The sequence below is a fragment of the Haliotis cracherodii genome, unplaced genomic scaffold, assembly GCF_022045235.1.
Source record: "Haliotis cracherodii isolate W230 unplaced genomic scaffold, xgHalCrac1.p SCAF_1, whole genome shotgun sequence".
NCBI classification, from domain to species: Eukaryota; Metazoa; Mollusca; class Gastropoda; order Lepetellida; family Haliotidae; genus Haliotis; species Haliotis cracherodii.
The window spans coordinates 71,140,118-71,166,375 of record NW_027266264.1 but is presented as its reverse complement, the minus strand read 5'-3'; the positions used below and the strand labels follow the sequence as shown (position 1 = coordinate 71,166,375).

The window sequence follows — 26,258 nt, the reverse complement described above, 5'->3', positions numbered from 1 at the left end:
TTTGAAACTGTTATAATTAATTAATGATTGTATTTTCGGATGTGAAAACAGGTAGATTTTATTATAGGGTACTGTCGTGTGTTTTATTTTTTTAACTACAGTTTATTTCTATAATTCTAAAAACAATATTTCAAATTAATGTATTCCTCAATAAAAAGGAAATATAAAAAAATGTAATATATCTGTACACACCTACTCCCATTGGCGGGCCCGTGAAGATCCAGGTAGAGATGAGGTATTCAGCAAAAGGCGACTAACGGGATCGGGTGGTCAGGCTCGCTGACTTGGCTGGTGCACATGTCATCGTATCCCAGTTGCTCATGATGTCAATCACTGGATTGTCTGGCCCTGACTCGATTATTTACCACCCGTTTCATATAGCTGGAATAATGCTGAGTGCGGCGTTAAACAACAAAGTTCAATTGACATTCTTACAGCAAGCGATCGAAGTGCACCGGCGAGCAAAAGAAAACATGCATGCACTTGAAAATTGGATTTGATCAATCATTACAAACGTTATCAAAACGCAAACATTTTAAAACTTAAGGTCCAAAAGCAACTATGATACCCTTATCAAATCTATCACCATCGAATAACCATAAATAAAATAGCAATGAAACGCCGTTAAAACAGTAAAGAAGTTGTTATCCATAAAAAAAATATCTTATCTCCGAATGAAGTGTGTTACTGTTATATCAAACCGATAAACCGTCGATAAACTGTTCCATTGAGAAGTTAGATACATTACTTCAGATTTGAACCCGGGGAGTATCAAGTACTAGAATTACTCAATAATGTGTCGCGCTATTCATTTGCTGACGTACCCATGGCATATACTTGTGGTGGGTTTATATTGAGTATCACATCTCTATCCTTTCAAAATAATCTTTGTGTATCATACTTATATACTAGGGCTGGGACGGGTAACTCGGGTACTCGGGTCGGGTGGGTCCTGAGTAGGACCCGGGTACCCACAGGACTATCCTGACCCGTGGATTGTCACGTGATATATTGTTTAATGAAAAAACTCACTATAGCTCAGTGGTTACACTAGAAGTCACTAATGTTCGCATTTCTTTCTGACGGTGCACACATTCCTTTTGACTTGTGTATGTTTGAGTAAAGATAAAGCTTCAGTCAACTTCAGTCAACGCATGATCCGATTGTTTGATACATGTATCTAAATAGTTTCAGCCAGGGCTGCGGCAAAACAATTACCAATCAGACAATTTGTTCCCAACTCTTCAAGACTTGCAGTGGGTTCCCGGGTAGGGTCGGGTAATAAGGGGTCGGGTACCCGGGTAGTAAATTTGGATTCGTCCCAGCCCTATTATATACCATGACTTGTCAACAGATAAAATACGATGTTTCGTGAACTAGGTGGAAAGTTGCTGACAAATGTAAATTACGTGTCACGTGACCCACCCCTGTCACGTGGAAGGGCCGCCCTTATCCACTTGATCATCTAACACGTTATCTGTCAATAACTGGCGATAATTGAACTGGAATACAGGAATGGTACACACGTGTTTTCGCCAGGGTCAAGAATGTAATTTCGCATATAGCTGCCTCACGATCTGACGTTATTCATAATCAGTACCGTTTTAGAAGCACGCACATGTGTTAAATCTGCAGTTGTGAAATTTTGTATTTACATATATACATATGAGTGATGACTTGTTTGAGAGGGGATATCTGTAAAGAAACGATTCAGGCTATTTAAAAAATGAAATAGCAATGCAGTTCAGCACAAAGCGATCTTAGCACTAAGACTATTGTAAGCCTATGTTAAAGTATGGGAGTTACGATCATCTTAGCGCTAAGATCGGTTTGTGCAAGTGGGCCAAGGATTTGTTTTCAGAAATTAAGCCTTGATTATCTTGACTTAATCATTGAAGCAGGTTTAAGTGAGTGAATTCAGTTTTACGTCGCCATTTGCAGGACCCGTGAAGATTCCGGGGTAGAATAGGTCTTCAGCAACCCTGAAGGCGAAAAACGGGATCGGGTGGTCAGGCTCGCTGACTTGGTTGATGCATGTCATCGATCCCAATTGGGTGGATCGATGCTCATCATATTAATCACTGGATTGTCTGGTCCAGACTCGATTATTTACAGACCGCCGTCATATAGCAGGAATATTGCTGAGTGCGGCGTTAAACAACAAACCAACCAACCAACTTCATACATTGTACCCATGTGTGGAATCGTATCCAGGGCTCCGATGTCACGAGTTGCCAGTTGTGTATAACCTTTTAACTTACGATATAATTTCCCTCAAAATATACTTGGGTAATATGTCCGACTGACCGCTGAAGACGTCGTAAAATAATACTCACAACCGATTCGGCTGGGAGCGGTGGAGCCTAGCGGTCCTTCATTCGTCAAGCCGAAGACCAGAGGTCGATTCTTCACACGTGTATACTAGGGCTGGGACGGGTAACTCGGGTACCCGGGTCGGGTGGGTACTGAGTAGCACCCGTGTACCCACAGTACTACCCGGACCCGTGGTTAGTCATGTGATATATAGTTTGTGACAAAAATTACCTAGAACTCTATGGTTACACTACAAGTCACTAATGTTCGCATTTATTTCTGACTATGCAGCCATTCCTTCTGACTTTTCATATGGCTGATATAATTTAAGTCAACTTCAGAGTATGCATGACCAGATAGTTTAATACATGTATCTAAATACGTTTTGCAAGTGTTGTGGTAAAATAAAAAATTCGAATCGTAGATTTTGCATTAAATTGGGAGATAGGAGCGTTATTGTGCGAGGAGGCATGACTGCGCATGACAGGACCCCTCTGGTGGTCATCGATGGCAATGTAGGTGTATGATACCCTGACTCAGTTATCCTTCCTCACGTGTTCCCATTCCTTCAGACCCATGGACGTGACAGCAAGACAATGCACGCCTCACGTTGCATGAGTGCTCACAGACTTCAGTGGACAATAGAACATCCCCATATTCCCTTGGCCTGCTGGTCGCCAGATCTGTCATCCACCGAACATGTGTGGAATGAACCAATCGTTGACGTTGGTCCAGCAGCGACAGGCCTTGGTCCAGATCTGGAATGACATCCTTCAAGCCTTCTTCAAACATCTTGTGTCGTCAATGAGACACCGTTGTCCATCTTGGCTCACTGCTAATGGTGGTCTTACCCGAAAACTGACTTGTGAACGGACATTTAACCCCACGCCCCTTTCACTGTCATGGTGAATTCATGTTTCATGGACATCAATATTTTATTCTCTTTCAAATTGTTTTTTTTTAGCGTTTATTATATTTTATTTGATAGTTTTTTATTTCCCATGATTGTCAGTGATACGCATGAACTTGTTTTCGCTGGTATAAATATGTCCGGGAGCGCAAGATCATGGAAACAGGGTAAGTGAGCATGTGTAAATTGACTGAAGCGCCACGATAATATCCTGTCTGTTTTCGTATCTTTAATGTGTTTCAATCTTGTCCGAATTCACTTTTCTGTAAGATGAGGTACAAAACGTAGCGCGCATTTGTGTGTCGGTGGCTATTTTAGACTGATATTTAGTCCCAGAAATAAAGTTATCTTAGTTAAAATATATATCTACAAAATAATTAATAAAATTCAAAAGGAGCCCAGAACAATTCTTAATTTCAGACTTGCCTAATAATTCTAGACTTGATCGGATTCCTTTTTTAATTCATTGTCTTTGGTCTGGGAGACAGACTAGTGGCTGCGTGATTTGCTGCTTGTACCACTCGTCCGGACTAGTACACGTAGCGTCACCCACACCCACACACGCGCGCACGCACACACTGGAAGATCCGGGTTAAAATAGGTCTTCAGCAACCCATGCTTGCCGTAAAATGCGACCATGCTTGCGTAAGAGGCGAGTAACGGGATTGGGTGGTAATGCTCGCTGACGTGGTTGATGCATGTCATCATTTCCCAATTGCGTATGCTCATGATGTCAATCACTAGATTGTGGTCCAGTCTCGATTATTTACAAACCACCGTCATATAGCAGGAGTATTACCCCCCCCCCCCCCCCCCCCCCCCACACACACACACACACCGTCTCACACCACCCACCCACTCCTCCCTCACCTCACCTGTTACCCGTGCAAATCCGGGTTAGAATTGGTCATCAGCAACTTGTGATAAGAGGCGACTAACGGGGTCGGGTGATCAGGCTTGCTGACTTGGTTAATGCAAGTCATCGTATCGCAATTGCATGGATCGATGCTCATGATATCCATCACAGGATTGTCTAGTTCATCCTCAATTATTGACAGGCCACCGTCAGATAGAATATTGCTGAGTGCGGCGTCAAATAACAAACAAAAAACCTCACCTGTTGTGAGAGTGGCGTGATGTACATGCGTGTTATCAGCGAGTTCGCTGTTGTATGGTGACAGTCACGAGTAATTCATGGCATCATCGCCACGAGATCGGTTATCAACTCACTCACTCACTCAGTGAGATACTTGCCACCCACACATACCATTTGTTGAATATATCATTGTATATTTCATGATCGGTAAAAGTTACATTTTGACGACTAAAATACGGCCTCCCTTCAATATTACAGTGATTAATCAAATGTTTCAAATCATTTCACGGATGATCATAATTTTCATATCAGCTGAAATGTTTGCAAATGTTTATGTTAAAACAGGGACACGTTCTATCCTTGAACTATTATAGCTTATTTAATATCATAAGAATTTGTCATACTGATTTGTATGTATTTTTCATTCATATATTGACAAATCTGGTGCTTGGTTTGCACGTATTTGTATGTTATGAACAATCACTATGCCAACAAATTAAAAAACCTATTTTTGGTGCAAAAAATATTGCATTAGCAAATACCATTTAAAAGTAAATTTTATCTGTTTTTGTGGCTTAACTGAAAATCTGAAAAGAAGTTGTTTTATATAGTTTTATATTTGCTTAGGTACCGACATTTTATTTTGATTTCATGTTTTTATAGAGTGGTATTCACCCTTTGTTTGTTGGTGGAAGAGAATGAAACAACAAGAAATGGTATTCGATAGTAATGGCGATGGCATCGAAGTTGTTTTGTACCTTACGTTTCGGCAACTGTTTTTAGCCTAGTTACATTTTGATAATGTTTGTAATTATTTGGTCAACTCCAATTCTCTACTTCCCTTTGCGCTGGAGTCTCGAACACAAACAGGTCTAAACAAAGCATTATCTTGTACTATAAAAGACTGGGTATTCAAGCGATACGCATGGTTATACGTTTATAGGGGACGTAGCGGTACAAACCGACAGACGCCTACCATAAGTGGAAAAGTACACTCTTTATCATCACCAGTTTAAGGTCGAGGGTCAAGGATCTTTCCCGCCTCTTCCGTAGGAGAGGCCAAGTCCGTGCGTACCTGTTAACTCTGTCTTATAATCGGACTCAGATAACTCACACAGGCTGATATGTTATTGCGTGTAGCTTTATCTGAGTTAAATTGTTTCGTCCATTTTCGTAACTTATCCACATGCGAGTTATTCTGATACACGAGTTGTTTGTTATTTGACGCCGTAATCAGCAACATTCCAGCTATTTGACGGCGGTCTGTAAATATGGACCAGAAAAAACAAGTAATTGATGTCATGAGCAATTAGGATACGATGACAAGCTAATGCCGGTTTTATAGTGCTAGCGCACGAAGATGCCATGCCGCAGTTTTACATAGCTACACCACTCGGACACTGTATACTGACTCCGAGCCGACCGACCCGTGAAGATCCGGGGTAGAATAGGTCTTCAGCAACCTATGCTTGCCATAAAAGACGACTGTGCTTGTCGTAAGAGGCGACTATGGGGATCGGGTGGTCTGGCTCGCGGCTCGCTGACTTGGTTGATGCGTGTCATTGTGTCCCAATTACGTGGATCGATGCTCATGATGTCAGTCACTAGATTGTCCAGACTTGATTATTTACAGACCGCCGTCGTATAGCTGGAATATTGCTGAGTGCGGCGTTGAACAACAAACCGAGCCGACCAGTCCTTGTTTAACCCGTTATTGTAGATCACCAGGCAGGGTAATGTATATAGAAATATACCATCTTTTAACGTCTTTTTTGTATGACTCAATCGGGGATCGAACCACCGACCTTCCGCTCTCCGGTCAGACGGTTTATCCACTAGAACACTGAGCGGTCTGGTGCATGAAGAACATTTGCATATTGATAACTGATTGGGTTTCATGTGAATCATAATCGTCAAAACGTCATGTGACGTGTCAAAACGTCTATGGTTCAGATGAAGATACGGGTGAGGGCAGTGATTGTCTGGTTGATGGGAACAAGGTGGCCGCTGAGTATACACTGAACTCCCCTGTCAGTGATATCATACAGAGACGACAGCAGCGACCTGATGTCTATGATGAAAAACGCCTGCCCTAAATTCTGATAACCTTGTACAAAGATTACTGTTACGATACCAGTATCTCTGTCCCGAGACAGTCAGGACACCATGATGTACGTGCGTGATGTGCGCAGGTGTTTGTGTGTATGTGTTCGCGAGTGCGTGCGTGTGTGCGTGCGTATATGTATGTATGTATGTATGTATGTACAGTACGCACGCACGCATGAATGTATGTATGTATGTACCTGTTTGTTTGTTTTTATGTATGTAGGCCGTATGTGTGTGTGTTTGTACGTCAGTGCGTGCATGTTTGTATGTAATGGATATTCATAGCACACATGGACGTCAATACACACGCTTTTCCTGACTTATCCAAACGAACTGTTATGACCGAAAGGTGTTTTGGACTGCAGTACTGATGATATCCACACGTACACAGACATGTTGGACTTTGATGCAGCATCACTGGTGACCTAATTTGGGGCGTTGTTAACCTAGTTTTTAATGGTTTCACGGATTGGGTTTATAATCAGATCGATTAACTTTGGGCCTCATCGAACTTTGTCACGATCGTACGACTCGAATTCGGCGCATGCCTGGCCCACCGGACCACGAGCTAATCAATGTCGGTACTTGAATGTACATCAAAGCTCTTTGTCATCATATGGTTTGAGTGAGTGAGTGAATGAGTGAGATGCTACACTGTTCTTTGTAATACGGTATTTCAGTGATATCGCGACGCGCCATCGTGATGTGAGAGGGGACCCGGCGTGTTTTATAAATGTTATGGTGCAGGCCGAATCTGAGATTAGAATCCATGAGCAAAGGTTGCTGGTGCACCTAAGGGATGCAACTCCTACTCTTGCCTACCAATGCCGTGGCAAAACTGTCATACAACGGTGGCCAACACAACCGATTCTGGACCAGACGATCCAGTGACACGATAGTTATTTTGACGAAACTAAAAACGACATATTAACTCTGAAATTCTTCTGCTGCCTACAAATGCAGAGATTATAAGTAAAGAGAAACACCTAAGACATATGTTCGTTTTGGAACACAGTGAGCGCCCGTTTCAACACAAGGAAAGCACTTTTAAGGTTTTTTTAAAACCTGTATTAACATTGTCCTTAACATGATACAAGAAATAATAACATTCATATTTGGCAGAATTCATACTTTAATATGTAATATACGCAGGGAAAGAAAAATGGGAACAGCTTTGAAAGGAAAACGTGTTTGACCCGGAATATTTGTACTCTGCACGGTACTGATTACTAGAGTCTAGTGTATATTTTACACATCGTGTTTTTGCTTTGAATGTTGTAAGTGGTGTTCTGCGTCTATCTGCTAGGGTACCCAGCGGGACAAAGAATATTTCTGCAAAATAGTTGCGTATCTCCTTAAGACGGGTGGGGATTCCGGGTAAGAATACAGGTCCCAGAAGCCTACGCTTGTCGTGAGAGGTGACTAAAGGGATCGGGAGGTCAGGCTCCGTGACTTGGTTGGTTACATGTCATCGTATCCGATTCGATGCTCATGCTGCTGCTAACACACTACAAAGTATAGCACATCCCCCTAGAAATGAATCCAGTTTTTAACATCAGAGAATTGCTTTCACCGGGAAGGGGCGATGTTTACAAAAATGTCATCACGAACAATCGGCCCGAATAGTTGCAAAATGTAACTACAGTAAACTACGGTTATAACGAACTAACGGATATAACGAACTAACTTTTTCGTCCCGACTATTTGCTGTAGTTATACTGTATATATGCTTATAAGGAATTACGGTTATAACGAACTAAAATTAGTCGTCCCTTTTACTGTATAAGATTATTGGAAATGTCGTAGTCTGTTGTGGCTGAAACGCGCTAATGACCGGGGTTCGATTTCCCCCATGGGTACAATGTATGAAGTCAATATTCTGTGTCCTTCATTGCCGTGGCTGGAATATTGCAAAAATTAGCGTAAAACCCCATCCACCATAGCATTAACACTTGCATGTTCAGTTACGTCTGTGTGCAAGTATGGTAGCATAAAACCAAACCTCGGAGATTTAAACTTTCATCGGCTCGTGTTGATATTTGATATGAAATGTCACACCTAAACGATTGCAAAAGGGATACCATAGCTGTTATTTCTATTGTGAAGGGATGGTCGTTTCTTTGTTTCCGGATGCAGAACAAGTGGTGCCTGATAGTGTCTTGGTTCCGAGTGAGTGAGTGAGTTGGGTTTAACGCCGCTTTTGCAGTATTACAGTTATATCGCGGCTTGTCAGCTTAATGTGGGAGGAAAGACCGAAGTGATTCAGGTCTCAGACGTTTACCACTTCGGTGAAACCTAGAGACATAATCGGGGCGAACCGGGATTCGAACCCACAACCATAGGTTTCTGGCGTGCCCAAGGGACGCAACTCTGCACAGCGAATCGCGGTGCCTGAGACGACTGGGCCACCCGTGCCCCCATGATTACGAAAATCTAGAGAATCAATTCACGTCCTTTGTGTATTTTTCAATGTACGATTTACCTTCTGATTAACACATTTCAGAGTAGCAGATGGATTCTCGGTAACATACACTACTGCAAAGATGGTAATCATGACAGGTCAAACGGACAAGCGGACGGACCCCACATGAAACCACCCTTGAACAAACTTGGGAAAACTAATTTCTATAGCGGGATGTTTGTGGTAAGTAGATTTTAGCATGTGAGCGAGCGAGCGAATGAGTGAGTAGTGAGTAACTATAAATTCACATGTGTTTTAAGGCTTCTTAATACGTGGCGTCCCTTAGTTATGCCAGGATCCGCTGATTATGATCCATGGGTTGTCCGTTGGCTTTACCAAAGTGGTTAATGTTCATACGACGTGTCCTGTTTGTCTTCGTTTTGTTAAACAAATCAGCGGAAACCCTTAACAGTTGTCACACTATAGTTGCAGCCTGGCCTTGGACTCAAGTGATTACTGACGGCGACATTGAGGACGAACAGTACTGATACGTCTGGATAAATGTCACCTGTACAGAGGCTGACTCTAGTGGCCAGTGCAAAATATGGCTTTCAAATTCCAGGTAATTTGTTATTCACCATTATTTGTCCTGTCTTCTGTGGGGGTTCTCGGATAGACAAATGACCCGGAAACCCATGCTTGTCGTAAGAGTCGACTAAATACATCGGGGGGTCAGGCTCGGTGACTTGGTTGATTGCGTATCATCGTATCCCAATTGCGTGGATTGAAAACAAAGAGATGAGGGAAGAACACTTTTTAATAATGTTCACATGAGGCGAGAAAATTTCCGTCACACTAAGCGCCATTGACACAACATTTAGCAGTGAGGTCAAAGCACATGCATCGGCTCAACGTTATCTCATGTTATGAGTGAGACGCGGCCTATATATGTTATTTCATAGGTTACCATACGCTGATCAAGAGGGGGGAACCAGCTGTACGCAAATAAGCTTTAACTTACACCCTACAAAATCACTTATTGTAACATATGCTACAATTGGGATCACACATTCTTAGTGAAGTACTTTTTTGTGCGTGGAGTCCGATCTAGGATTCGAACCCATACTCTCAAAGTAGGGCACGTAAGTGTAATCCCAAATACATATAACATTATGTGACCTCTGACCGCTTTCAACTGATATTTTTTCAAAACATTTACACGATTACTAAACGCGAACTGCAAAACAAAATGCAAAACTGCAAAAATAAGTGCGTGCACCCGTGAAGATCCGGGGAAGAATAGATCTTCTGCAACCCATGCTTGCTGTAAATGGCAACTATGCTTGTCGAAAGAGACGACTAACGATGTCAATCACTGGATTGTCTGGTCCAGACTCGATTATCTACAGACAGCCGTCATATAGCTGTAATATTGCAGAGTGCGGCGTTAAACAACAAACAAACAAACAAACATTCGTGCTGCATCCGTGCTTGTATATGTTACTCCAGAATTCAAGACATTGGGATAACATTGAAATATGTATGTCATTATTACTTCATATTGCTAAAGATTGTTTTCAGCAAATGTGGATAGAAGAACTAAGAAATAACAAATCTACATATACCTATTTTCTCTGCAAATCACACATGTTATAGTCTGTTACAATAAAGAGGTTCGAGTCTCGCTTGCTCAATTAAGAGTAAGTTATTTGGATTTAAAAACTATAAAGGCATATTTAAAATCATATAATATAATACCTGTACATCTTGTAACCTCACCGTTGTAGAAAATGAGTAATCATTTTATGCTTGTGGGTAACGCTATCTTTAACAAATATATCCCAACGAATACATGTTATCCAAATATTAATTTGTTTTCCATACTCATTTCAACCTAACATGTTGAACAGTACATACATCATGCATTGTTAGTTGGAAGAAACACGCATACCTTGCAATTATTTTAAACTTTGGGCCTATGGCTTATGAATCAACAATTTAAGATCACAATGCATTCAGTACAGCGAACAGGTACACGTTATTATCGCAAGTTGATATATATGAGAATGGCATGTTCAGTAAGTGATTTATACGTTTTGAGGAGTGTATTATCACCAGTGCTACGTGGACAGGTGTATATCGCAATGAGTATAAATTATTGACTGGAATATCACAACTTATCACGTAGCACAGCATTATCGTGTATGTTACATGTCCTCCGTGAAGACCCGTGTTAGGATTGGTCTTCGTCCACCTGTACCACCTAGGTGACTAAGAGGATCGGGTGCGGAGGATCAAGCTTCACTTGCTTGATGCATGTCATCGTATCCCAGTTGCGTAGATCGATCCTTGTGACGTCTATTTTACTGGACTATCTGGTGCAGATTGCAGATTCGATAACTGAAATTCCGCAGCCTTACAGTTGGAATACATCTGAGTGCGGCACATATGCACGGTGAAGATGATCTAGAGTTACCTCCCTTCCCCTACACCTCCCCCGCTGTGTGTGTGTGTGTGTGTGTGTCGGTGTGTGTGTGTGAGTGTGTGTGTGTGTCGGTGTGTGTGTGTGTGTGTGGGGGGGGGGGGGGGGGGGGGGGGTGTGTTTAGAGAAAACAGTTTTATTTGAATCAAGTTCAAGTCCCCCCGTAAAAAAAGTTTTCCCTCTATGTTGTTGTGTAAATATGTTGATAGCATATCTATACGACCCATGTCAGTAGGTCAGTATACAAGTGGACCACTGTGCGAGCTACAACATCAGCTCAGATAACAGACATCCGGTACCTGTACTTTGTATGTCCATATAGGTAATTACTCACATAAAGCAGTACGTGCTCTTCGTCAGGGAAGAGTGATTGGTGCACTCATCCGCCACGTCAATTGGAATATTTTACTTGTACTTATTGCACTTATTGAGAGTTGCACATATGAATAAATGCACTTTATTTAATGTAAACAATAATTTGCAACATAACTTGTGGTTTAAGTTTTGTTAATTGGTGATAAATTGTGACCTCCTGGTACACTTTGGGTTTGTCGGGTTTAAAATAATTAGGTTCTAAGATGTGTCAAATGGATTATCGGTAACATAAGCAAGTATACATAACAAACATTTCCTATAAAATTACGAATTTTGATTTTCCCTTTTGGAAAGAATGAATGAATGAATGAATGTCACGCATATTCAGATTATAAAACAATGTGGTATAGTACGTTTGTTTGTTTCTTTGTTGTTTAACGCCGCACTCAGCAATACCCAAGCTATATGACGGCGGTCTGTAAATAATCGAGTCTGGACCAGACAATCCAGTGATTGATATCATGAGCATCGTCAGCGAGCCTGACCATCCGATCCCGTTAGTCGACTCTTACGACAAGCATAGTCTCATTTTACAGCAATAGTAACTTCTCATAATGGTCACCTTTCATTGGAACATACATACATATAGTCCTTCTTAATAACTGTGCGATCCGTGAAGATCCGCGGTACATATTTCATATGGAAAATTCTAAAGTCGTCTCCCACTGTCTTATTCGCCATTTTAAGTGTTTTATAGCTATTTTTTATCATTTTTACAAGAGATACGGCCTAACCGTTCATCATTTGACGTTTTAAGGCTCCAAACCACATATGCAAGTAGTTCAATTATCAGATAACAATTTTTCTAGGTTTTTACATGTAACTTCTCAAGGTTTACAGATGGCAAGCTGCTTTATCCCGTTAATCTCGTAGGCTTAGATCGGTATTTCTTTTATTAACCGTGGCTTGTGGTATGTCTATACGCGTTTATTCGGTTAAAGTCGGTATAGTATTTAACATCCTTCTTTTAAACGTATTTACGTATATACAGCTATGGATTTAACAATAAGGTGAATTTAAAACCATACCGATTTTCTACCCCAGACCAAGGCTTAATTTCAAAGCCTCAATGTTTCCGCCAACGTTAGTAGGTGCACGAATCGATCACACGTGTGACGTCATAGCCCGGGACAGCTTCCCCACCTTCAAGCGAGAAAACGCGAGAGGCTGCACAAAGGCGAGCGTTTAGGAGGAGCAAACGACTGATAAACAGTGCGAGGTCGGGCAGAGTCTAACCAAGTCCAAACGTCTTTAGCTACTGGGACATATTATTGTTTCAATGACCACAAGTGATCAGTGTTCATTGAACGGGCGGCGAGTTCAGATATAGCTTGGGAGGCTGGGAGCAGACGACATTTTCTAGATCCGGTCTCTGTACCGTTTACCACAACTGACACTGCAAACAACATGGAAAACTCTTCACTTATCAACAGCGATCGGATCCTTCAACCGATCTGGGACATGCGGCTTGGGTATGAAGAATACCTTCGCTCCCCCCTGTTCCCGGTGTTTCTCTCCATCTCCTTCTACCTCTCTCTCTGCATCCCCTTCATGTTGATCGACATCTTCTGCTCGGAGATGAGTTGGTACAAGAAATACAAAATCCAGCCGTCGAGGAAGGTGACAGGAGCCGAGATAATGGATACCCTGAGTCTGACATTTTGGAACCATGTTCTGTTCATTCTGCCTGCCGCCATGGCCCAGTGGATCTGGACCCCGCCCACTGTCATGCCCGACCTCGCGCCGACTCTTTTCGAATTCGTTTGGCACCAAGCCGCCAGTGTCTTGATCTTCGACTTCCAGTACTACGTGTGGCACTATACTCACCACAAGGTAATAATTTGCATTTATTAAAAAACATGCTCAGTCTGGGCCCATGTCAATTCTGGAGGGGCCCCTGTCATGGATAATTTAAAATCTTGGCTGAAATATTGGAAGTTGTAGCTCACTCACTAACTCGTAGCAGTGAAGAGTCGCGTACGTTAGGCAGATCAGCGTTAACCTCACTCACTAAATAATCACAAAGGACTCTGATCACGAATAGGTGACTTTCCTCGAGAGCCTATATCAAATTGACGTGTAACGGTAATAATAACACGTATAGTATTATATAGGCCTACCCTTACATTCGTTGTAAACAATGACAACGTCACGTTTGCGTACACGCACATTACCATAAATAATTATATTTCAGTCAGTTGCGAGTTCTGCTTTGCACGTGCCACATCAAGCAGAATGCCTACACATTTCTATTCAGTTGATGATTATTGTTATTATTATTATTATTTAAGACATTTCTATGTGTAATCCATGTGTCCCAGGAAAGACCCTGAAACGAAAATTATTAGAAACACACACAACCTATAAATCTTTTGCAAGTCTAGATTTCTTCAGTATTTGGTAATGAGTATATTCTCCGGGCTCCTTTCTATTAAAAGATATCTGGACGTGAGGATGTGCTACCCTTAAAGACACCTGTAAATGAATCGATTATGTACTGAACGACGTCATATAAATGCAATGTTGCAAACAAACTAATAAACAAACAAAATAATCCAGAGGCATCATAGGATAACTAGTATCTCGATAAGATGCACCGTAGCGTTTCAATCTGACTAATTGAATGCATCTATTGTCGTAGCAACACTCACAGGTCCAACAATGAGGTTCTGCTTCGGAAAGGGACTCTTCTCAAGTCGAGTGTTTTTGGCTCACACCCCGTTCCATGTAGTTCATCTGGCCCTTGCGGGACGGAGCCTGCCCCCTGCCCCCTTTAAGATAAAGACGGTAGTCGTACCTTGGTTGATTTACTGATTTTGCTGGACAGGTAATTGTTCGTGTAGGAAGTGTTATGTGTAACATGTAACTGGTGTCCTCAAGATATCATAAATTTAACTTAATCTAAACATAATATTTCATGATTAAATTGCATATGAACAATTAGAACAAATGCATGTTTGTATCAGTAATATTCCCATCTCAGACTGGTGTCAGCTCGGTATAAATTGCAATGTAATGTGATACAAGTATTATACTTTAGTGTAGGTTTACCGAAATGCGAGCCCTGGAGATAGAGGATGGATACAAGGTAACATGGATATGAATTAGCCATGTTAGTAGATGAGTGAATGTTCCTTTACACAATAACCTGCAGTATTCTTGCTATGTCACGGCGACTTGGAAATAAGCAGGTACACGATACAGGGTTAGATACTAACAGTTTTTGTCCACTAGTCCTTATAATGATAACATATAGCAAAACGCTTAAAATGGGCCAATTTCTACTACTCCTTATGATACCTTAACTATTGGGCAGTTTGGTAAGGACTACAGGACTAGTGCCAATTTCTAACGCTGCGATAGTGTCAAGACCAGTGATAAATGTGACACATGTGGAGTGCCGGAAACAATACAACATTATTTGTTTTACTGTCCAACTGTCCTTCCATTTGGGGTCAGTATTTTCAAATGGATCATTGTGCATATAAATGATATGATATTTGAAAGTTACAGTACTATTTGGCGTAAAAAATAGTGTTCCCACCGACGAAACGATACTCAATTATCTACTAAAGCAAAATATGATGTGTATAAATGTAAAATTCTTGAAAAGATAACTCTGTAAAGACGCTCGAGTTTTATGTACAAAGTATAAAAAACAACAGAAAATGGACCATGTAATGAGAAGATCTGCCCAAGTAATGTCAACTAAGCCTGCACATACTACGACCCGTTAGACCAGTAGGGTCTGGTGTAAACTCGTGGCGCCTTATGTGAAATAAATGACATCGATGTGATAAAAAAGCAGGTACACTAATGAAACATCACCAGCCAGCCATGATATCGGGTCATACTGACACTCTCAGTCAGTATTAAAAATATTCTTTCCCCGTGAAACCTCCACGATGCAAGTTAATATCCTATTATGTTTCTTTAAAGGCAGAGGGTATTGTAAACACGATAATGGTGCGAAACGCCCGTGCTGAGTCTATTTCTGCACGCCATGTCCTGTTTTCAGTTTATTTTAACATCTTCGCATAAGTTAAATGAGTCCACCCAAGGCGACTTGCGGCGCCCTGCCATAATAACCTGTGTCACCCAGACCAGAGCGAATCATATCTGAACTCCACGACACGGACTGGAATGTGTCCTGATTATGAGACATGAATTCCTGTTCAGGTTAGAGATACCGGCGTTACAATGGATCTGCTTGACCTGTTGTACTGTTGAAAGGACAAACTGACACTGGCAGTTGTGTGAACACCTTATCAATAACAGGAATATTATTTATCACTGTTTAAGTGCTTCGATAATCGGTGTAATATCTCATTGCGGTACATGGCCAATCTTTTTAAGGAGGTGTACAGGGGTGGGGGTAGTCGTCCTTGAGATAGTTATATGGATGGCACAGAGGACTATGTCCTCATATATAAGAGCTGGTCGAGTCCGTCATACAGACCCTGAAAAATATATTCAAATACAGCCCATGTAAGTCTATAATATTGGGCAAGTCTAGATTACTGCTGTTTCAGGAAGAAAGTATCTTGGCTCCTTTATAATTTATCAACTGTTTTTTTCTGTAAAATATGTTAATGTCAGAGACTAGATGTTAGTCTGGAGGTGGTCATGATGTACATAGCTGAACAAAGACCTTCACCCCAAACCCCACCAAACCCCAACCCCTTTCCGACCATTCAATGAATCTCTTGAAGGAAGACCTCAAGTAATTATCTTAAACGAGGACACATGGATACTAGGTGGTACTGGAAGCCCCTGATTGAGATCAAACACATTTATGATGTACTTGAGTTTCTAGTAAGTTGTCAAATAGATTCAGCTAGTGAACGTCGTGAACCGCCAGTGTATTTGCACGTGTGTTAACGCAGCAGTATTCAAGCTACGTCACGGCGGTCTGTCAAGAATCGAATCTGGACCAGTCAGTCCAGTGATTGACATCATGAGCATTGATGTACGCATTTGGGATACAATGACATCCATCAACCAAGTCATAGAGTCTGACCACCGGTCCCGTTAGTCGCCTAATTGGAGGTACCCGGGAAAATCCGGGTTAGAATAGGTCTTCAGCAACCCATGCTTGCCACACAAAAGGCGACTATGCTTGTAAGAGGCGACTAAAGGGATCGGGTGGTCAAGGCTCGCTGACTTGGTTGATACATGTCATCGTATCCCAATTACGTGGATCGATGCTCATGATGTCAATCACTGGATTGTCTGGTCCTGACTCGATTATTTACAGACCGCTGTCATACAAACAAACCTAATTAGAGGGGTTGCTTGATACATTCAGTAGGGACAAACAGGTTGATACCCTAAGTGAATTGGAGGTAAAGTTTTAACCTCAGGGGGTGATGCCATGTTTCTCTAACAGAGGAGGCAGTATACTATATCCTCCAGTGGTCAGAATGTGCTCGGATCTGAGCAGAGATTGTGGAGTTTCAAGTTACAAAATGACATTCCATTAACAGGCTCAGTGCTGGTCCTTATGCAGAGGGACCTTGGGATGGTGTATCTTAAGACAGATAACGCAGATCATATTACCAAGCAAAAACCACTGTGTAACAAAGTAAGTAGAGTTGCAGAGATTGTGGAGTATAATTGGTGGGGAACCAGCTTACGTTCAAATGCGAGTTCTGGAAGATCGTGACGGTGATAGATGTTTGTCGGTTTCCCGTTCACATACAAATATTCAAAGCTGTTTAAATATGTACACTAGTGTGTATCCCATTATGGAGACACGGCCACTGGTAATTAGTCTAAGACCAGATACAATCCAAAGGGACTATAGTGATTTCCTTCCAAAATCCAGCTCTTTACATACACCACCAGTACGAAATATAATGAGCTGCTGAGTAGTTTGACCAACGGTGTCTAGTTCTGTCTACCATGTACAAGAAACAATCTGCATTCTGTGAGCATACCCTGGTGGAGAGTTCGGGTGTTCATGATCGCTGTAAGTATATGGGCTGAGATTTACAGATCGCTATGGGTTACGATAGCCTAACATAGTCTATGAAATCTTGTATTACACAACACATTTGTCTCCTCTAAATTTTTTTTTTCCTGATGCTGATTTCATAGAGTTTGCAAGGCTTACTTTTTTATGATCTAGAATTCTAGAATTTTGGTTTCATGAATTACATATATTCCAGTCATGGTGCAGGGCTATTGTTACTGTTAGGATTCACCCTCGAACTAGAAGGAAACTGGGATAAGGTGATAACTATTATCCGGAAGAGTAATCTTTTGTCCACGTTACAGTGTTACCGTGCAGTCGACACGGCTCACTCGTGCCGCTACCGATACCCAGTGACCTTTCCCTTGTGAACACTCGTGACACCGTTTGGGTACGCCTGCACTACTAGGGCAGAGCGAAAGTTACCACTCAGCCGCAAGAGTAAATTGATTTTGGCGAACGCGAAATATAAATAGTCAAGCCTTCTTAACAATGTCTTCTCTGTTGTTAATGCCGGTCCCATGCAAGCCAACAAGGTGATTGCCAGAAAGAAGCATCCCGCTTGGGCGACTTGTATATCTATTATTGGGCAGAGGTCATGGCAATATAGCGTCCTTATGTCAATAGTATTGATTTCTGCTGAACCCTGTTGTGATGGAATGTTGACAGTTGACTATTTTAGTAAGGAGTGACATTATAAATGGATTGAAACATCAGCATGTATTCTAAACGAACTGTGTCGATGTACACGGATTGGGCGCTTAAGAAACATTCGTAGTTTTCTCTCTACTCAAATGAATAACTGTAATGCAACACCCCTATTAGCACGTGTAATCGCGATAAACATGGCCGTCCGACAACGTATGACGTCCGAAAACCTATGATCCGACGGTATATAGTTGTAACGTACCGCAACCACTTTCTCATGCTCGATGCTGTTAATGTGTGATGTGTCTGTCTGTAGCAATAGAAACTAACAGTTTTAGCCCACTTGTCCTTATAATGATAACATGTAGCAAAACCCTTAAAAATGGCAAATTTCTACTAGTCCTTATGTAACCTTTACTATTGGGCAGTTTGACAAGGACTGTAGGACTTTTAGTGCCAATTTCTAACGATTCGTCTGATCTATTCAAACCTTCCTCTTATGTATATGCTTGTCCTCTCCATAGGTGTAGATCCCTGTTTGTTCAGTACATTAACGTGTTGCCAGACAATTAAGTGTTACGTTTCTTGTGTTAATGTCCTGCCATCATTGGAGCACATAGGGTGTCTCCTAAGGCAATTTTCTTTGCGTCACTGTTCACCCAGCAGTGAATGGGTACATGGTAGGATGACTGTAAACATTCTAGCGCCTCAGTCAGCTTCGGGGGGCGGGTGTGTAGCCTAGTGGTTAAAGCGTTCGCTCGTCACGCCGAAGACCCGGGTTCGATTCCCGACGTGGATACAATGTGTGAAGCCCATTTCTGGTGTCCCCCGCCGTAATATTGCTGGAATATTGCTAAAAGCGGCGTAAAACCATAGTCACTCACTCACTCACTCAGTCAGTCAGCTTTGGTTGTATACTCCCCACCCCAAGGAGCTGAGATTGAAAATCGAGTGCACTCTAATTCATTGACCAGGGTAATAATGTAGTTTTAGCATGCTTTAGGGTGTGTATTTGGCGCATCACAAATATGCACACTATGAATGTGTAACAAAGAATGATCATAACATGACATTTGATTATGTATTGATCAATAGAATGAATGTTACAGTTACAGTATTTTCCGATTACCCTGGGGGCGGTCGGGTAGCCTTGTGGTTAAAGCGTTCACTCGTCACGCCGAAGACCCAGGTTCGAATCCCGACATTTGTACAATGTGTGAAGCCTATTTCTGGTGTCCCCCGCCGTGATATTGCTGGAATATTGCCGAAAGGGGCGTAAACAACTCACTTACTCAGTCACTCAGATTGCCCTGAACACCTGAAGCCTTTTAGAATGGCGGACAAAGATCGCTCGATAGTTTATGCTGCAACCTGAAAGGGCTATGCCAGATGTGAATGTGTTACACGTCAGAAAGTACAGAACGATTATGTTAATATTGCAATACTCCCACGTGAGATCCATTGATTCCCTTATCACCGAGAGAGGTCTGCTTCTGTGTTTCAAGTACATCAGATGCAGCAACTGAAGAACTGAATTATTAAAAGAACAACATGCTGATTAGTCAGGAATGATTCTGCAATGACGTGCAAGCCGACTCTTCAGTGCGACGAACAACCATGCACGCCCGTCGTTAAGGAATGGAGTTCTAGGAGGCAGACGACATGCCTGGCGGGAACCAGTTTCAGAAGTAGACAGACATGCTCAGTTATTTAATGCACCTTGTTCCCAATTTAAAACTAGTCGTTTTTCGTGTTTTCCCCCCTCCAAAAACGTCGTTTTGCTGGGATATAGATTTTTGTAATTGCCCTGATAGCATGGTGCGCTGCTCGCATTGCAGTGTAAATTAACAAGAAGCAAACAAATCTTTGTTAAAGGGCGTGGGATATCGATGACTTCCTTGTTTCTATGAAACTTGGATTGAGTGGGCGACCGTTAGTTGTCCTATTGACCTAATTAGTATATCGCATGATTAGGTTTGATGTCATCGAGTGCCCCATGGCAGTTTGACGTCTGTGGTTTAAGGGTCACTTTGTATTCAATCAGCCTAACGGAGAAAACTAGATGCCATTTGATGGACGCGTAAGTTAACGCGGTAAAGTAAAGAATACTATATTTGGTTGACACATTTCTGTATATGGAACGCCATGGAAAGTCGTGTTCAGTATTTAATGCATGCTAATGCACGACGGCGTGAGTCTTTGCTTATGCTATCAACCATTGGTTTGTCTATCCGAGACAACATGCTGTCGTGATGTGAATTTGTATTTGGCTTACAAGAAAATCAACACAATCTTCTCAGTGACATAGTCCCTAATCAATCATCTACATGTATCTCTATTGTGAATGCCCCGCACCCAACACCCAACACACACACACACACACACATAAATAAATAAAACGTTAAAAAATGTAATACTTCCGGAACGCGATGGAATGAAAAGGTTGCAGCATTTAGCGAAAGGGTCAATTTATCATGAACATTAGTATATGCTGGTTATTCCACACCCACGGTCATCTAGTGTATTATATGTCTCTCTGTATATGAAATTATCGTTATAGAATAGAGCTGTAAAGCGCTGGGAAAATGAGGATGTACTTCTATAGGCCAGGATGTTATTAGTCATCCACTGTTGCGCTTAGAAGGACGTGAAACTCAACCTGTGCCCGGGGACAGATTTCGAAGATTCTCCGAGAGCACGCCACTTGACCGGGAGGCCTGAACACGCCCCTAATACAGGATGTGACGTAATAATCTCTGTTGAGAGCAGTTTTATCTGTCATTCCCAGCTAACCCCGCAGCTCCGTGTACACATAACTCTACTTGGTGGTAGATGTTAGTAACCGTCACATACAGGGCTACTTTTATAAGTAGCATGTGGCTGGTGTATACGTCAACATGTTCTTGCAGTATCGTTGTAGTGGGTGTATTCGTGGGTGTACCACCGTAACGATCGGTACAGTGCCAGGTATGATCTATACTCTGATATTATTGAAACAATATTAGAGTCCCGGCCCACAAATCGATTCTGCGCTGCGGCTGTTCCAAGCCTGTGTCGGAGAGTTACCTGAGCACGTAGTGGAATGAATCTCACGTATCTATTTATGGTATATTAAACTTACTCCGTGTTATATATATTCAAACCCCTGCGCATGTGAAAGGTGTACCCCGTGGACCACCCAGACCAATGTTTGATACATTCAACACATTCATGTTTTTCACAATATTGACATGTGCCGATATTATTCACGAGCCACTCCAGACAGGAACTATTTCACCATTTTTATTATGTCAGTGACAACTATATGACGAAATCAGTCTTATTCTCAATATCTGTTCATTTGTTGAAGTAATAAAGCAAATGTCAGCTTGGGTGAATAATTAATGGCAATCTGACGTTCATAGCGTCCGGCAACGTTGGTCCTCTCCCCTCACACACACCGTGTACCGAGAGATGCAGCAGTGACGACCATGGACCCCTCAACCCACCCACTCCCACGCACACGGGGCACCGTGACAGGTAGCACTAACTGGCCTGGTATTCTCCCCTCCCTCTCCCACTTAGAAAGTGTCCCAGGGATTAAATTGAAAAAGGACCAACCCAGGTCCTCTCCGCTCCCTCACGCACACCCTGAACCCCAAGATGCAAAACTGACAACCAGTCTCCCCCTCCCCCACCCCCACCCCTACACACACACACGCTCCCTACGACGAGATGCACTGATACCGCCAATGTTAGAATCACAAGAGTTAATTCTTCTCAACCACAACAAAAACGTCTGCATGTTAGGTCATCTGCTTTCACTGCACTGACGGGTGCTGCTGCATTCGATCAGGCGGTTGGAGAAACGCTGGTACATGCGTCATGCCCGCCGTGTATGGACTCCCTGGCTTAACCACGTATTCATCATAAGATTCTCATTGTGATGAATACTAATGTTTAGATCTTGAAAAGATGTGTTAAAATTGCAAGTACACGTGTATTGATGGTCATTAGTTAGCGAACATGAATATTGTACGCACCGAGGTCAAAGCTTCCCGAAACCAAGGTAGTCTGATGTTCGTAACTGACAACCATATACAGTAAAACTCTGTGTAATCCGACATTCGGTCTATCCAGGTATATTGATTTGATAAACATTAGGTATGTTGGGTTAATATAAATATACTTTATTTTCGGATGTAGGTTTGTATGTGAACATCAATATGCTTGATTACACCATGTGCTAACATGATGTGTCTTGGGATCAGTTCCAACCTAATTATTTTGCATCTTCCCGTTTACCTGCCCCGTATCCTCTGTATGATATTACCGTTAGTTTCTGCATATTCCATCATTATTTGTGCACACGCGTTAGTCAGTGACGTCAATCATGTAGATGTTTTAATGCTATGAGTTATATAATTCAATACACATGCACCTGAAAACGAGTATACCGAGTTGCGTCGCCTGTCGGGATCATGGAATCCTTTCACTTTGTTCTACTCCTTTGGCGTTCCTTTCTGTCGTTGTCCATCAATATCTTCGTGCTGAACTAACGCGCAGGGCAACATCCTTTCCTGTTTCTATTGTTTGCCGTTGAATTCCAAGAGAACCTTAAGTACTTTTCTTCCCTGTCACAAATAATATTAATATTGCTCACAATAACCAACCTGTGTCTGCACATTGAACAGTTATCCCCTATTTAGAAAAGCAATTGTAGAGTTACGACTGATGTAAGTCTAAGTCCCAGCGCTACGAGTTTAAATTTGGACGCAGGTCTTCAGACAATAATGAAAACAACGTCTCAAATCACTTGAAAACACCGTTCTTTAAATTTCGGGACTTGCACAAATCACACAGATGACGTAACTATAAGCTATGCCATTCTCGTTCCAGTTCCGTTTCCTGTACAAGCAGGTGCACGCCCTGCACCACCGCTACAGCAGTCCGTTCACGTGGGTGACCCAGTACCTCCACCCGTGGGAGCTTGTGACCGTGGGCTTCCTCACTACCACCAACACCTGGTTCTTCAACTCGCACTGCCTCACCACCTGGAGCTACATGGTCTTCAGCGTCTTCATCAGCGTCGAGGGGCACACCGGCTTCGACTTCCCCTTCACCGTCAACAACTTCTTCCCCTTCGACCTGTTTGGCGGTGCTCCGAAACATGACATGCACCATCAGAAGCCGCTGACCAACTACCAGCCCTTCTTCAACCACTTTGACCGCCTGTTCGGGTCGTACTGCCCACCAATGAGGGCTGGTGGGGTTAAGACGAAGGCACTACTAGAATACGAGAGGAGGAACCGCGAGACTAAGAAGCAGGGTTAGGTGACGTGATGGAGAGGGGTAGATAGTGCTGCTGAAATCTATCAAATATGAAAAATGGTTCAATGAGTTTTAAACCTCATCCAAGTAAAAGCATGCACACACGCATGAGGATTTGTCTTTGGTAAGATGTATTGACTATTTTAAATACACATAAATGATTTCAGCAGCCTATCGGTTTGTGCTAAGGAAGTGTTATAAGGGAGTTCATGGAATCAAACTTACGTATCCAGTGTTTATTATTGAATATGGGGGTTCATGCTATTCTACATGTCAACGTACTTTTCGTACCTAAAAGTGATTGATGTGTGTTTAGAACATGGTTAAATCATTATGAAACTAATGTCATAGAATAGTATTAACCGTGCATGACGATGTTGTGAAGCTCCCTTATATACACCGGATCCGGTTATTCTTGAGACTTTCCTGGTTATTTTGTGTTTTTTTTTTATTTGTTGCTTTGTGAAACGTGATATTTTTGGCGTGTCATTTGAGATCCTCTTGTGAAAGTTGAGCTTATGAACATTTTTTTTTTCAATTGTATGGGAACATTTCTCCATAAACTTAACATATGATTTCACAGGTTAAAGGGATACGCTTTCTCAGAAATATCAGTTTTCTAATTTATTCAGTCTTTGATATCCAAATATATACAACACTGTTTTCATTTGATTTTACCGGTGTAAGTCTCAACGCATTTGTTGGTGTACAAGTGTGAAGGACGTGGTCCTACCCATCAATGGGGCGATTCCATTGGCTGGCACGCCCATCCCTCATAATGACGTGGCCTTTTGTGGCCATCGAGGTGAGGTATAGCTGTCAATGTATCGCCTAATTATGTATGTTATACTTATACAGTCAACTCCTGATATAGCGAAGTGTTGGCTCTAAAAACATCCTCTAACTCGAGGAGTCATGATTAACGTCATTACCCTCTGGTATACTGAGTTTCAGATATATAAATCTGAATTTAATGGCTTTAATAGTTCGTTATACCTTGAGTTCATTGTACTTGTTTCTTATTTTATCGATATCTTTAGATATCCATACTGTGAACTCTTTTAGTAAATTGTGATGTTACGTTTTTTGAAATTCTAACTCTAAAAATACATTTCAGCTGAAAGTGTTTTGGCCACTAATGGCTCGTTCGTTTATAGATTGTATCAATCACACATATTCCGGAAAGTTGCTGGTGGTCACGAATTGCAGATCGGTATGACATGCATACACATTTGCCCCGTTTAGTGGCTACAGGGAATGCTAATGTGATACGCGGTAACTGTCACGCATTATCATACCATTTGTCAGGCTCGAAGCGAAATAGCTAAACTTGAAATGATTGTGCCACAGCAGGACAGAGTATCGGATCCAACTGCAGAGTATGCTCAGAATGTCATAATTTTGCCATCGCCAAACTCTAGACTTTCTGATTAAGTATTGTTTGGTCGCCTAATAAAGATAAGCCAAATATGACAGCATTTGTTATGATTTTGCTTCACAGTTTGCCGTGATCAGTACCAGAGATACATTTATCTGCTTCCATTAGACCATTATAATTATTTATCAGATATTCATCCCCGCCCACTTCAGCTCGTTGTATTGTCACCAATTACCTAAACAAATTACCTACAAAATAATACAATACATAGTCCTACCAAACATTACCGCTTCATGTGAATCACATCGGTCGCCACTTCGTTGCACCGATGCCTTGAATAATTAGTTGTGGCCTTGTTGTCTGCATCCGAAAGTGCCCTGAACAGTAGTCCCTTCGAGGTGCATGTTTATCGTAAAGGCGTTGTTTCAGTAATTAGCAAACGCTTAGTAACTAATAATAAAAGAAATATTTGAAATATACTTTCTCCTCCAGTAGAGCCTTCGATCAAAATTGTATTCATGAACTCAGCTTAATTTGTTTGTAATAATGTTGTCAATAAAGTTGATACTTAAAATTAAGATTATGCGAAGATTCCCGAAATGAAGGGACCTGCCATCGCTTACGATATGTTGTAGTTGAAACGCAACATTAACAGGACAAATTCAGCGGTCGACATAGTGCAGAATAAAGTATCTCGCTTAACAAGGCGTTGGCTTATCATTTTTGTCATGACCCTGGTGGAGCTGTGGTATCAGCGCAGAGTGCATGATAATGCGCTGGTTTTAAGTTTTGCTTTGTTTGTTTTACGCCGCTCTCGGCAATATCTAATTATATGACGGCGTTCTATAATCAGTAGTGTGATTGAGATCTCGATAATCGATCTACGCTATTGGGATACGATGACATGAATCAACCAAGTCAGCGACCACCCGATCCCGTCAGTCGCCTTTTACGACAAGCATAGGTTGCTGGAGACCGATGCTAGTTATACAGCTGAATATCAGTTGTTGCACGTAAATGCCATGAGGTGACTTCATCATGGGCTGTGGGAGAGTGCAGACGGTTAGTGTTGCAGCTAGCTTATGTTGGCAAGTTGTAATTAGCAGACTCAGCAGGGAGGGTGGAGCCTATGTATTGATAGACTTGGTACAAAAATAACAGGCGTCAACAGTTACATAACGGACGTTGTGCTTTTAGCTTCACCAGGCTAATGACTCCTCTCTTAGGATGTCAGTCCTGTTGAGAGGAAAGCAAAGGTGTTGAAC

General features: G+C 41.9%; 1 protein-coding gene across 1 annotated transcript; it reads left to right on the top strand.

Annotated features, from left to right (window-relative positions):
• The first annotated feature begins 12,822 nt into the window (after positions 1–12,822).
• On the top strand, positions 12,823–25,712 carry LOC139467706 (cholesterol 25-hydroxylase-like protein 1, member 2). Its single transcript, XM_071249248.1, has 2 exons — positions 12,823–13,516; positions 23,184–25,712. The coding sequence occupies exons 1-2, from the start codon at positions 13,091–13,093 to the stop codon at positions 23,616–23,618; spliced, it is 861 nt and encodes a 286-aa protein (XP_071105349.1). The 5' UTR covers positions 12,823–13,090; the 3' UTR covers positions 23,619–25,712.
• Positions 25,713–26,258: the final 546 nt, after the last annotated feature.

Coding starts and splice junctions, on each gene's coding strand:
- LOC139467706 (XM_071249248.1), top strand. CDS start 13,091: ATGGAAAACTCTTCACTTATCAACAGCGATCGGATCCTTCAACCGATC. Junction 13,517..23,183: donor GGCACTATACTCACCACAAG/GTAATAATTTGC, acceptor TTCTCGTTCCAG/TTCCGTTTCCTGTACAAGCA.